Here is a 15,037-nt window from a genome sequence, read left to right as displayed (position 1 = left end):
AGCGGGATTGCTCTGTTTTAATAAAGTCGTGAGGAATTAAACTTTCTAATTTCAAGCAAAAAAATGACACAAACTCTACAGGTTTTACAATAGTTTCTAGGTCACACCTATCCGTGGTCACCCATTGCTCAAATGATACTGATCAATATAATTTTCTTCAAACTCAGCGAATAAAGTATTTTCCAATGATGAAGAATCTGGACAATCCGAACAAGATCGTAGATAGCAATTTGATGTTGTATTTTCACACAAAAGACTACCAGTTAACATTTTAATATCCTTTGATAAATTGATTCTTTTCAAACTATGTAAGATTAGGTTAATATTTTCGTGTGTTGTGCACACACAAACATTATGTGTTCCTGAATTGGACAGAAGCTTGCATTGCCTTGGACGAAGGCTTGCAAATGAGGAAAACCCTACCTTAATATTTTCGTTAAATTCCTTGAAGCGTGTATACGCTTCTTTCAAAGTAGTGATCATTAATCGTTTTTGGATTGCTTGACGCTTTCCATCTTTTTTTACAGATACATAATCTTTTTGGCCAGGCATAGCTCTACTTACTTCATCGTCTTCAAAATATTGAATTATTTTTTCTTTTGTCTCATCTGTTAATGAAGTACTCGACCTAGCATTTTTGGTTGCAAGACAGTTATTTTTGAATTGTTCTGCCTCTTTTGCTGTATTTCTATTGGTTTTGAACTCATCAATGGCGTCTTGAATAGACCACGAGCTTGGCAGCATCGACAAAATCAATAACTTTTCTTTCCTTGTCGTGGCTAGATTCGAGAACCTTTCCTTCATATTCATAATTACCTCATCGTAGTCTGTATTTTCCACATCCTCAGGTCCTAATTTGAAGAGGTTTCTTCGTACAGCTTCGTTGATTTCACGGTATTTTTTCTCGGGAAAATTGACGTAACCCATCTTCGTCCATTTAATCTGAGTCACTTTTATTCCAGCTATCCCTTCGTTGAAGCGTTCGATGTTGACCTTCTGGATGCACTCATCTTCTGATTGATTTGTTGAAACAGATGTCGCTGATGGTACCGTGGCAAGACTATCTGCACTTGGTACTTCTGGTAACTCCTCAGTTGTTGTCGGTGCATCTAGTAATTCCTCAGTTGTTGTTGTTTTCGAACTTCCTGCACCGATGATGTACAGATTGCCCGTTTGTCAACGTTTAAACGGCAGGACGTACAAATGCCTAAATTTGTATTCAATGTAGACATTGGAGCATAACCAGCCGCTTTCAGTTTATCTATGGTGCTTTCGGTGAGATTTCGTAGCTCTTTCGAACACTTTTTTTCTGCAAACGGCCTGCAACAGTTGAGAAAGCGCCTACTCATGTTGCTCGTTAGATTTTAATAAACAAAATTACTTTTAAGTTTTTACTGACTAGTTTGGTGTCGTTTGCTTGACTGAAGAAACATTTTACAATTAAATCTTTTATAACCATAGTGGTAGTATATTTTTAGCTTTTTCGTGAGTATGTTCATGGTATGTACCTATCATGTTTTTGATGTTGTTGAAGTTACTCGCTTTCTCCCAAATATGATTAACAAAGTCTATTCTCTACCAAGGCGGGTCTATACCCAGGTGTAATCAGATTTTAACTTTGTGGAGAAAACCAGCGCCGAGAAAACCGACCTGCTTTACGTATACTAGATCACCTGGGTATAGACCCGCCTTGTTCTCTACGAGGTAAACTTTTTACAGGTAAACTAGTCGTATACCTGTATAGAAAACTTTTTTTGTAGCTTTTGTCTTCAATATTAGATTTCTTATAGGTTTCTTTTATCAAAAGGTTTCAACACTATTGAGAGAATTTTTCTTCAGTTACGTACAATAAAAAATATGACACTATCAAGACTTTAGATCACAACACTGGATCGCGTCTAACTTTCTAATAGATGCTATAATAGTTATGAATAATTAAATAAAATATCATGAAAACAACTTGTTAACCTCATGTGGTACCCTTAACAAAAAATTCAGCAACAAACTGCGGTCCTAAAAAAAATAACAATGAAAAAAAAAAAATTCACTAAGTGTCAAATTTGTGAAATATTTGAAATGTCATAACACCAAATTTTTATGGTAGATAGCTAATATAATGGACCGTTTTCCCTCAAAAAATTACGTTGGTATTCCGATAGGGTTTTGAGATATTTGAGTTTTTGTGACAAAAATGATGTTTTTTAATGCAAAAAAAAAATTTTTTTTACTGTGTGTATTTTTTTTGGAATCTTTATTTAGTTGTCTAACTTTGTTTCTTTAGTTGTCTAACAATCGAACGAACCGTTTTTGCTGTGCAGCTTTTTGAATATTTTTGAACCATTTTCACATACACCCTTTTGAAAAGTTAGTCGTGACTTAACTTGAAGATTTGATATCGGAAAATGACGATTTAAATGGAACTGAAAAACTGTGCATAGTTTCAGATATTTTTGAAATGGTCGATCAGAATCTACTTGCATGCCTCCGTGGAATCCCTCATTATGTTTATCGATGACGATGATTGAATAAATCACATATTTAATCGACCGCACGAATCTCCTCTTGCTGCAGAGATCCCATGTACCTTGCTTTACCACGTAAACTCTTCTACACTTCAATTATCGTATTTTATCATCAATTTGGGATGATTTTCAAAAGGCCACATCTGAAGATGGTTAAAAAATATGCCACAACTAGAAGGCCTCAACACATTTTAGAGTAAACAAAGGCGTCAACTCACAGGCCTCATCAGCGTCGGCCGGCGTCTATGGGCACAAATGAAAAGGGCTGCACAGCTTTTGGTGAAATAAAAGCCTCATTTCCTTTGACTCGTTTTTTAGCAGGATTTTTTGCTAAAACGATAGTAATGAATATTCATAGCTATAAATCAGTTTATCCATCGACTTTCTGGACGATAAAATAACATAAAAAGCTTAAATTCATAATTTAAATTTGATTTATTGTTTGACAAAACGAGATTGCATTTTTCTCATTGTTTACTTTTTGGAGATGAGGCCTTTTGAATTGTTAGTCTTGATTTATACTGATGTTTTTTATGGTCAAACCATAGCTACTACTGCAATAAAGAAGGCTGTATACTAAAATCGATATTTCTTTGAAATTCTGTTCAATATTTTGCATGAGCGGTTATTGGAACACACAAAAAAATCTAGTGGTCCAATAACCGCTCACGAGGTCTTGTGTTTTCAATATAAAGAATGATTTTATCAAATGAAAAGAATGTCAGACGACTTCATTTAAAAGTTGTTAGTATTGCTAGAATATATCCGTGCGAAAAATGTTGGTTTTTGACACGAAAAATCAATGTTTACACTAGTGAGCGGAAATAGGGGCATAAGCGGATACTGGTACACTGATGGTATCTGAACAGAAGTATATGAATTTACCCATGACGCGCTGTTGAAGTGCTAATTGCACTCCACACATAAGAGCAAATATTTCCGCCTGAAAAACGGTGCAGTTTCTACCAAGTGAGTAAAACTGATTCAGCCATAGCTCACGAGAATACACACCTGCACCAGCTCTACCTTTAAGAAGGGAGCCATCAGTGTAACATACTATATTGTTTGATATACTTATTTCCAAATAGCCAGACGTCCACTCTTCTCGTGAAGGGAATTGTGTGGTAAATGTCACAGAAAGCTCTCAGTTAATAAATAGGGGGAGATCCCCCAGTACCGGACAGCACTCAATACCGGACAAAGTCGAAACATTGAGAAATCATGGTCCAATCAAGATGATGTATTAGTAGTAAAGGAAGCTATTATGGAGACTAATGTTTGCGTAGAACAACACATCCTTGAAATATGCATACTTTCTTAAAAAAGTACAAAAGTTTGAAAATTTCAAAAAAATTTACGTGTTGCCTTAATTTTGAGCCTATTTAGTAATTATTTTGAATATGAAAAAATACTTTGGATCACGCAAGCATATTCGAACATAATCCTATTTTGATAGTATGAATGTATTTTGTACCATAATTGGACTAAATATGAACAAATCACAATTTTGGTTAAGCACCTCCTGTCCCCCAGTTTCGGACAGCCTGATTTGTTATATGATATCTTTGTAATTATTGCACCAGTGTCTCAAAATACATTCATTTTTCATGGATTCCGTCGATCATGGTATCAAAGATGCAATAAAAATAAGGAAAATGAACATTCAGAACAACATCATAAAATGTGCTATTTTTCATCATATAAGAAAGAGGTTTTTTATGTACATCTTGCTAACTAAGAAATATTCAAATTGTTCTTGTAAATGTTGCAAATGCATTGAATTAGCAATTATATACTATTCCTATAATAAACACATTCAATGATGTTCAAATTTACAGAATTCGAGGCATTTCCAGATCGTGTCCGGTATTGGGTGCCACCTTTCAAAATCGATCAATTTGGTACTAAAATACATCTTCAAAATGCAATGTCAAAATTCATATTTATATTTTCAAATTTATTTTTGTACACTATATAAATGATAATATTTATCATAAATGAGTAACACGAGCGCATAAAATCAATATTTTACGAATTATGAATTTAGTGGCTTAAGTGTCCGGTACTGGGGGATCTCCCCCTATGTAAGTGCTCATTAGAACACTAAGCTGAGAAGCAGGCTCTGTCCCAGTGAGGACGTAATGCCAAGAAGAAGAAGAAAGTGTAATGGCACAACGTCGAAAGAAGTCTCGAGCGCTGCTGTGGGAGTCGTAGAGAACAATAGAGATAGAAAACTATAGAGGACGAATGTCGCTGCTGTTCCCTTTGTTCTCGCTCAGAAACATGTCGGGTACATAAGTGTCAAACTGCATACTTTTTCGCGTTGACATTTATAGCCCCGCCTATCTCCGCCAGCAAAAGATGTTCCTGCAGCGACGCCAGCGACATTCTTCCTCTATAGTTTATTACCTCTATTTAGAGAACGCACCAGACATCCTTTGGAGATGGCCCAACTTTGATTGAAGTGTTCTGACTTCGCCTTTTTGCCACCACACAAGACATCCATATACCAATATTGGTCGAACAACTGTTTTACCAAAGGTTCGCCGGCTTCAATAGCGTATCTGCTACGAGATTCAACAAAAGTGAGCAAAGCTATTGAGTGCCCATTGAATCGATTCAGCAGTGGCGATTCTCTAACCTCAAATCTACCTGTTCCACGAATATAAATTCTTGAATTTCAGCAACAAATTTGCATCTATTGAGAAGAGATTTGTTAGAAAGGACGTTTCCAATAATTTACTGTTTGTTTTATAATCTCAATTTACCGAATAATTAATCATTTTTAGTTTCGTAGAACAGGTAAAAGTGAGGTTACGAGTCGCCTCTGAGTCTTTGCTTGATAACATTTTTCATAAAAGCAACGGATTGATTTAGGGTCTTCAACAATGTTGTTCTTCATTGATATCTATCGAGATCTGTGTTACGAATTTTGATAGAGGACAATGGGCAATTCCATAGTAAATCCCATACAAATTTTGAAAGCCTGGCGCTAAAATATGGTTTCACCGATTGAGCTGAAATTTTGCATAGTTGTTATGGGACCCAAATGCTATCCAAAAAATGTACAGGAGCGATAATTTATACAATTCGCTCACACTGAAAAAAGTTATGTTTAAACAAAGTAAATTTGTAAACTTTAACCCTAGCTATTTCAAATCGGCATATTAAAGCATACTGTGTGCAATTGTTTATGTAGTAACTCAAGTAACCTTACTTTTCAAGTTCGCTACTGGAACACTAGCGGATGCTGGTGCTTTGACGATATTTTTTCATATAACTGTGTGCCAGGCTAATGGTCTCCCTACGGAATATTTTTTCTATTTCGTCAATATGACAAGACCGAAAGAAGGGTACACACTATGTTGTGCAAAATTAAATTAAGTCATTAAGCCATTTGTACATTCTATAGATTTGACGTAAAGAAGAATGTATCATTTAAATGTGCAGAATAGTAATGAATACTTATTTATTCCCGAATTGCCATAATATAGCTAATCAGCTCGGAAATGTATAACATAATACTAAAGCTTTCTTTTTCGAAAACTGTCAGCTACTCCACGACGTTATTTCTATCCACGTCGAACAAATTTGCGAAAAAAATGATCTAATGGTCGATAGGAGTGACGTCACATGTTAACAATCAAACTTAATATTTACATATAAAGAGCCTGCCTTGTTAATTTTTATGCCGTGTGAAAACGTCTTTTGATGGAGATTCAAATACATATTTTAAACTAGATTTTTTTTATTTTGAAATAGATTTATAGTGTTCTGGCGAATGGTTTTCTAGGGAATGGTTCATTCTGGGGATTGATTTTCCGGGGAATGGTTCATTCTGGGGAATGGAATTCTGGTGAACGGGTTTCGGGGGAATGGTATTCTGGGGAATGTTATAGAATCGTTTGGAACATTGACTCTGTGGAAAGAAATTTTCAAAATTTATATAATGTTGATAAAATCTATTTCCATCTCAATATTTCACTTGTTACATTACATAAACACCATTCTTCAATTCTGAGCAATTTAGAAATAATCTGACAGTTTCATAAGCAAGACAACGTGAAAATTGCTTAGGGTGTTCATTTCACTCCCAGTTCTCCTATATGCAGTCAAAAACTTGGGCATCACCATTGACTCCAAAGTCCGGTTTAACGAGCATATAGCCACGATCACTGCTAGAGCATTCGCAACGCTGGGGTTTTTGAAAAGGAACACGAACGCGATCGCAGCTTTCTGGAATACGGAGATGTTGTTTAGGCTCCTCTCCACGCTGTGCAACAGAAAAGAATTAATCCAACGGAAATTCATCAAGTACGCTCTAAGAGTTCTTCCCTGGAATGGTATCATGAATTAACCGCCCTAATAAGAACGATGTAGGCTGATTCACTAGCAACTAGGAGAAAGTTATTGTAACGATTTTTTGTATTTGGTTTACTGAATGGTGATGTAGATTGCAACTTCCTTTTGGGTCAACTCAATTTCTCCATTCCCCAAAGACCCATTCGAGACTATAGTCTTCTGTGGCAACCAGCTAATCGCATCAACTATTGATACAACGAGCAATGGCCCATGTGCGACCGTTTGTTCAACTAAACATGTGACGTCTTTGATTTTAATTTGAGTAAGTCTGCATATACGCATAGAATTAAATATCTAACTTAAGTAAATATCTGGGCAACACTAGTTGAAGATGTAAGAAATAAACAAAATAAAATAAGATAAACCGATTAAATTTTGCATGTTGTTGGACAGTTTGTATAAATATTGACATAAGATTGAAATCAGCTTGAACCTTTGAAAAGAAATTCAGCTTCATCGAAAAATTAAGATTCCACCACGTATCATGGAAAATTTGTTGATTCCTCCAAATTTTTCTGTGGAAAATTTCAAGCTCAGTTTCCAAAAGCAGAAGAATGCTAAAAGAAACATATGAATTTGAAAATTGAAAATGGACTTAGTTATTATTTAACTTCAGAAAAAAGGAACATAGCCTTTTCAACAATTCATAAATTTTAGAGATCTCATAAAAAATATGAACCATGTGGCCCTTTGCAAAAAGAAAAGAGACTTCAGAGATCACAAAAATAGAAAGTTCTTAAATGCTATTTGCAAGTATTATGATTATGATTAAGAACTGCTTTGGCACTTTCATGATTCACTTTGGCATGTATATTTTCTCGGCCGAATTGCCTGAAACTTTACAGTGAGAAGCCCTTCAATGCGACGCATATTGTGGTCTAATAATTAGCTCAGTAGCTTTAAAATACCCTTATCGAAAAGAATCAAAAGTGCCAAGAATAGAAAAGTCATGTTATAACAGGACATAACAGCGAAATAATAGGAAAATTAAAAGATACTTAATTGACTAGATAAAGGTACTTACAATTGCGTATATCGGAAATGAACACGGCCAAGCCGCGCATTCCGTCTCCTCTCACAGGGGCCATCCTGCTGGATTAACACGGTCCTCCGGTCAAATGCTCCTATTATATATTCTTCTTGTTCCCAGGAATCACTTGTTTATCGGTTTTGCTCGAATCAAACAGCTCTCGAGCTCACAGAACTAACACACAGAAAAACACTTTCAGATCGATGATTATTGTAATCACGTCTTTCACTTCCTTTGGCTCATCTAATTCCAATGTATGACCAGCAGCTTCTGAACCCAAAGCTATGAACCAAATGCAAATAGAAAACAACAAGAAATCAATGCAACTCTTTCATTATTCCTTCCGACTTATTCGCGAATACTCTTTTCTGTTCCTATTTGCAGAAAATATGTCGCCACTGTCCAGCAATGTAACCCTCCGGAATCTACTTAAACCGCAACAGCGAAAGTCAAGTGAAAAGATGAATTTAGCTCAATTATCTGATAAGAGATTTACAAGCAAAACTAGCCTCTTAGAAGAAGGCACCTAAATGGAAAAAAAAGAAACTCTTACGATACGACTTTTCACCCGATTCTACCCGTGGCAGATTCCTCCGGGAGATTACGACAATAGTATATGAATGGATGAATCAGGCAATGGAACCGAGCCTCAAAGACTAAACTCCACGACGACGAATGATGATAATCACTCTTCTTTTGACGCCCTAAAAAATTCACTTCCACACACTCTTGCGAATATTGCACTCCCGGAATTCAGCTCTTCCGACCGATGGAAGTGCCGGACGCGTTCCGAAACTGCGTTACGTGATCCGAGTCGAGACTATTTTTCACTGTCCACCCTGGAACCATAACACCGTACCTCAAACACCGAACCAGAAAAGGATTCCCTGCAAGTTGCTTTTCCCTTCGGGGATTAAGGATAAAAATCAATCGATTTTTCTTCGCTCTTCGGACCGTTCCAACACTAGATTCGATTCGCTCTCCCCCGCGCACCAACACTTACAAAAGGAGAAACGTCACTGGATGCGCAATCTGTCACACAATGCACGATTAACGTGATTTGCTCAGCTTTGCGTTCGACACAGAAAATGAGTAAAAATACAAACACTTGTACTCAAAATGAACGAGATGCACCTAGAAATATTAAGGTGAAACAGCTTAGAATCGAAATGTTCACGAAAACCGTATAAGGGTTTATTCACAAATTTCATAACGCTAAAAATTGCCATTTTTGACACCCACCCACCCCCTCGTAACGCTTTTTTGTATGAATGGCCAACTAATTTTGTATGAGTTGTAACATATCGAGGACCCCCATTGTTTGCCACTTCTAGTACTGCATTTAGTACCTAAGTTTGACAAATCACAGTACACTTTTCAAGGCATTCAAGATTTTTCTCTATTACATTAAGTGCACTCAGGCAAAAATACTATGAATATTCATTATTTCCCCTTATGTTCATTAGCCACAAGAATCATAAAACATAGTATTAGGGCTTGTTCATATATTTCATAACGCTAATATATTTCATAACACTGGGTGAGTGTCCAAAAGTTGTTACAGTTCATACAAAAATAAAAAAGTATCAATACGAAAAGCGTTACAAGGGGATGGGTGTCCAAAATGGCCAATTTTAGCGTTATGAAATATATGAACAAGCCCTAATACTGTTTTATGATTCTTGTGGCTAATGAACATAAGGGGAAATAATGAATATTCATAGTATTTTTGCCTGAGTGCACCTCTCCAGCGTTATGAAATTTGTGAATGGGCCCGTATGATCATTGAAGTAAAAATGATGAATTTCTTATATCAGCAATATAAACTACATTGCTTTTTATGACACAAATTATTATTTCATTATTAGTTTTTATATTCAGTTGACAATACATTTCATTCAGAGTATTTACAGAAATGTCAATGCTTTCACCTACTCATTATTAGGTGAAATTTATTTCAATGTTGAGCAAACGTGTGGAAATCGAATTTCCAACTATTTTGCCGTGTTGCGAGCATCACAATAAAACGCAGCAAAGTTGTATTGCTCATCGAGCTCCTATTTTACGTTGGTCAAGCCTAATGCAAAAAAAAGATATTGAACAAATTGGCAATGGCATAACTCGTACTACAATATGTTGATGACGTCAACTCGACCATTACTCTCCGTTTATTAAAATCTACGTTTCCATTTTCTTTTTCCAATTATTTTGATAATCAGTATAGATAGTAGTTTACGGAACAAGTTGAAGAATGATGATTTTTACAGCACGAGTCGTAAATTTACTTACGAGGCTTGCCGAGTAGGATAATTACGATGAGTGCTGTGAAAATCGAGTACAGCAACATTTTTTTTACAATTTTGTAGAAGACTATTTGAGGGTATCAGATTGCATTCACCATTATTTTACAATTTCTTCACTGCACATGACACTACACATACTTCACTGCACTGTGACGTCACGCATCAATTTTGACAGGTACTGGCCCTGTTGTTTACAGTTTGGACTTAGTACTTTTTTCGAATCATTCTTAATTTCGTGAAAGTTTGCTGCGAGGAGAGGTCAAATCCACTGCAGAAACCCACGGATTCTATCTTCCTACCGTTAAAAATCGTCACCATCAGCATGCTGGTGATAGAAATGCGAAGATGAAAAAATGATGGAAAAAACGACTAAGTCCGAAACGTAAACAACAGGACCAGCAGCTGTCAAATAAGCGAGGTTAGGCTCGTCATATGCAGCGCTCTATAGGCTAGGGGAAGTGGTTCACCTAGCATGAATGAGGGATGAACTTATCGCTGAGAAAAAGTAGATTTTGTATGAAATTTGACAAGTATTTGATTGACAGATTCATCCTGTTCATCCACTTCTCCTAGCCTATTGTTTTGTAATGATTCATTACTTAATTAAAAAAACATTGCGTAATGAATCATTACAACACTGGTTTCAGTTTTGTAATGACTATTGCCGCACTCAGTGCTGGGAATGGTAATACAGTGCCTTACCGATTTTGGCAACAAGGCGTAATTTTTATGTTGCCAAAATGGGGATGTTGCCAAATTCGGGAAATTTAAAATGCTTATGTTTTTTACCATTCCAATCTTTAAAAGTAACAGGAAATGTATGGCAACTACTATGAATGATGTGAAAAATATCTTTTTCAGTTTAGCTTTTGACTCAAAAGCAGATTCTTCATGTACTGATTATATGCATCATCTGAAGAGCACACTTGTTATACACAGTACAAGCGTGGTATTACTTTCAGTGGTCATTTCTAGACTATTGTAAAGTGCAAATGTGCAGCATCAAAGCCAGACCATATTGAAAGTAGCAGATTTCGAATACAGATGCGATTGAGGATCCTTTCGGATGAGTTTATTTCTGGGATTTCCTGAACATAGAGTGCAATTTTGGTTACCATAGGTCTCAACATCGCACAAGGTTCTGAGTTGCAAAAAGTAAAAGTTCTTATAAATTACTATGCTAACATAAATGTTATCACAGTTAGAATGAATTGTCAAGAATGAAAAAAAAGAGAGGATAAGAGATATCCATTAAATATTTATTGTAAGGCTCGTTAAAAAATAACTCGCCTTTTTTGGATCATGACCATTTTCAATGCTTTTTTATCGAGACTGGCACCACAATACACCCATAAATAGATTTAATGACGAGATCTCATCGAGCATTATGTTTCGGGAAATATTTTGATGAGAGTTGCAAACATATGATTTTTTTGAAAAAAAAAACCGTTAAAGAAGAAATGTGTGGCGTAGCAGTACTGTTGAAGCAATGTTCGAATTGAAAATACCGTGCACCCCCGCTAATTTGAACGGTACCTCATGCAAACCATCGGGGTTCATTTTTTATTTGAACATCTAGTCACCCTAGAAACGTGTTTCTGGTTACCTCTTTCACTGTTTTGTTTTGATTCTGCGTTCCGTTCCACAGCGTTCCATTTCACTTTACTCCGTTCCATGAGCTAAATGACGTTTGAACCAACGGGGGTACCCGGTAGTTGATAGCTTGGCTGCTGAAATTTCAAATTTCATTGCGTTTCCTTTTTCACGAGAATACCGTTAGATTATTTTACGAATTCTTGGAAAAATTGCTTACAAAATCCTTTTGGCACATATGAATTTTCTCAATCATTTTACCAATTAATGCTTCTAGTAAAAATATAGTCGGAACAAGAAGGGATACAGTTTTCGATTTTATTTTTGAGAGATTTTCTGTGGCATCTGTGAAAATGAAAACGGATATGTAGCTAACATTTTTCGGAATCGGTGGAGAAAATTGTAGTAATAATGACTTCATTATTTTTCTTACAGAATGACGTGTGAAGTTCAAATTTAATTTTTTAACACAGTATTTTTTTGTGAAACGTTTAGTTATGGAGGTGTCTGCAAATATAATTCTTTAAGTATCAACCATTCTCCAATTGTCGCAAGGCTGTGCTTAGAAAAACTTTTGACTGCTGAAGAAGCGTCAATCTCGTTTGGATGGCTACACTGAGGCAAAAATACTTAGGTTTTCCATAAATCATGACTTATGAACCAGCCAAATTATGGTTTCATTAAACGCTTAACCATTTCGAATATGGGATCATAAATTTCATAAGTGAGAGCTTTGAATTATTTAAAAGCCATCACTCGAAAAATGTTTTCTAGCCATCGCTAGAGGAACTGTCCCGCTATCGATGTTGGGTACAAGTTAATCGAATGCAGGTCACATGTTATCGAAACATGTCAAATTTTGAGCACGCCTAAAATGAAAGGCAAACATTAATAATAATTGATATATATAATTGTGTAATTTTCACTGTATGGTTACAGATTTTCATTGGTTGACTTATGAAATTTAGTAATGAAATTCTTCACCAAAATCATAAGTACAACTTAAGAATTTCAACAATAATCGTTTTGGCGCCAAATCATAATTATTCCTTAAGAAATTATTAAGTTTTTTTGCCTCAGTGTATAGAGATAATTTGTCTGTAGTAGATAAATCCAATTGATATGTTAAAAAAAAAACATACAAGCACAATAACAACAAAACATTTCTGATCAACATAGTAAAGCAACATAGTAAAAGTTAAGAAGATAACATTCAAAGCTTTTATTACACTTGGGTTACCATAGGGTTACCATATTTGCTCTCCCTGGAAAGAGTACATTTTTTTCAATTCTGTAAAAGAGTACAAAAGAGTACACTTCGTCTATATTGAAAAAATAAAAATGCAATTTTAGTGATCTGTTTGTCCATATTTTCGCGTGATGTTTATTTATTTTTTAATTATAGGGTCGATGGTCACATTAAACTTATTGACATTCAAAAGATAGATTTCCAAAACAAGGAACAGAAATAGTACAGTGTCCGTTTGATTTAAGCACGGTTCATGTTTGGCACGATTCGATTTTGGCAACACGAAAATACATACCCAAAAATTAGATGATGAGTCATTTGCCTATCTTTCCAATCTCATTGTTTCTGTTGATCTTGTTGAGGCTAACTATGTTCAACATAGGTGAGTTTAATTGTAAATCATTATAACGGTGATAACAATTGTAATAAAAGCAACCGTTAGTTTTTGACACGGTTCCATTTTAGCAACATGAATGTTTTTGCCATGTTGCCAAAACCGAACGGGCACTGTATTAATATAATATATTTTCTCGACTGTACAATGCAAATCATAATTGTCAGATTCATAATCACAGCAATTTTCTCTACATTCAAATCACACTATTCTCTACTTTCATTGTAGATTTTACTGAATTTAACCTTTATTTAATTCGTCAATTCTGTAATATGCTTGCCTTCCATTATTGATATTACCCTAGATTACTACAGATAGCCTGCTTTATAAGACTTCTCCTATAGTTAAACAATAACTTTGAAATCTGCAAATTCTGCACAAAATCTTTGCTAGCTATTCTTAGCTCGCAATGTTCACCACATTGTTATTTCGACTTATTTTTACTTTATAATAATCAATTGAAAATATTTTTCAACATGTTGCCAAAATCGGGAAGAAAATGTTGCCAAAAACGGGTGTTGCTAAAATCGGGGGTAGACAAAAACGGGTGTTGCCAAAATCGGGAGGCACTGTAGTAGTAGGCTTGAGTTTTTGCGAAAATCACTCCTAATACAGTAGTTCAAAATTGTGAATCTCATCAAGTAGGCTATGTTGAGTACATGAATTTTCAAAATCAGGAGTAGTGTCATTGGAGGCCACAAATGCGGAAATGCAACGGGAAATAGAACATTTAGTACAGTAGTTTTGGGTTGCCCTTAGCAACGGGTGTTTTGCTGTTTTCAAGGCATTTTGCCTACAGCAGCGATACGCATGAGTTTCACTGGCTCCGGTGACTGTGTTTCGCTATGCTTGCCTACTGTAGTGTGAATCTCAGAACTTTTCCCAACTCTGGCCGCACTGCATACTTCAGTGCAGGAAAGTAGGCCGTTTCATGACAGATTGGCGTGATGGAAAACAGCCTATAGGCCTTTTCATTTGACGTTTAAAATCAGCTGATCTCCTAGCATTTTGACAGTTCTTCTATGGAAATGACAGGCCCGCGTTAGCACCGGTCCTCCACCGATGTAAACAAATGCATTACGATGAGAAATTGCAAAAAAAGTAATAGAAAAACTGAATGCACGTTCTACCAGATTCGTGCATGTATTATTGTCGAAAAAACATTCACACAAAGAAGAAATCAACGATGACGGATCCTAATGAGGGTCAGCGTTGTTGAGTGTGTATTGAATTATGCAGACACTTGGGTTTATTCTACGACTGGCGTGAGGTGACAATTGTCGGTGTCGTATAGCGAGGTGACAATTCTCGACTCGAGTGAAGTGACTCGCCGTGCAAATCAAATGGAGAGTCACTTCACTCGAGTCGAGAATTGTCACCTCGCTATACGACACCGACAATTCTCACCTCACGCCAGTCGACAAATAAACAAAAGTGACCAAATCTCTAAGAAGAGACCTGCTACCAGCCCTGTTATCTGCAAAAAATCCAAAGCCAAATGCCTTGCCTACAAAATGATTCAACCTCATTTCTTTTTAACACAAAATGATCGTTGTTTCGGATGAACTGAGACAAATGAGAACC

At 35.9% G+C, this 15,037-nt stretch overlaps 1 protein-coding gene across 5 annotated transcripts in view; it reads right to left on the bottom strand.

Annotated features, from left to right (window-relative positions):
• The window catches only part of LOC5564871 (AP-2 complex subunit alpha), a 38,825-nt gene extending 29,929 nt beyond the window's left edge, over nt 1–8,896 (bottom strand). Inside the window, exons 1-2 of one of the 5 annotated variants that reach the window (XM_021848370.1) lie at nt 8,774–8,896; nt 7,909–8,196 (exon numbers count right to left, since the gene is read on the bottom strand). In XM_021848370.1, coding sequence (XP_021704062.1) covers nt 7,909–7,972 — 64 coding nt within the window. In that variant the 5' untranslated portion in view covers nt 7,973–8,196; nt 8,774–8,896. Of the gene's footprint in view, nt 1–7,908; nt 8,197–8,467 lie in introns of all 5 variants that reach the window. The other 4 variants (XM_001649185.2, XM_021848371.1, XM_021848372.1 and 1 more) reach the window with 4 other exon arrangements.
• Between the last annotated feature and the right edge of the window lie 6,141 nt (nt 8,897–15,037).

Source organism: Aedes aegypti, chromosome 2, assembly GCF_002204515.2.
Source record: "Aedes aegypti strain LVP_AGWG chromosome 2, AaegL5.0 Primary Assembly, whole genome shotgun sequence".
Classification (NCBI taxonomy): domain Eukaryota; kingdom Metazoa; phylum Arthropoda; class Insecta; order Diptera; family Culicidae; genus Aedes; species Aedes aegypti.
Note: the sequence above shows the minus strand (reverse complement) of the source record. Positions and strands in the feature narration are given on the sequence as shown.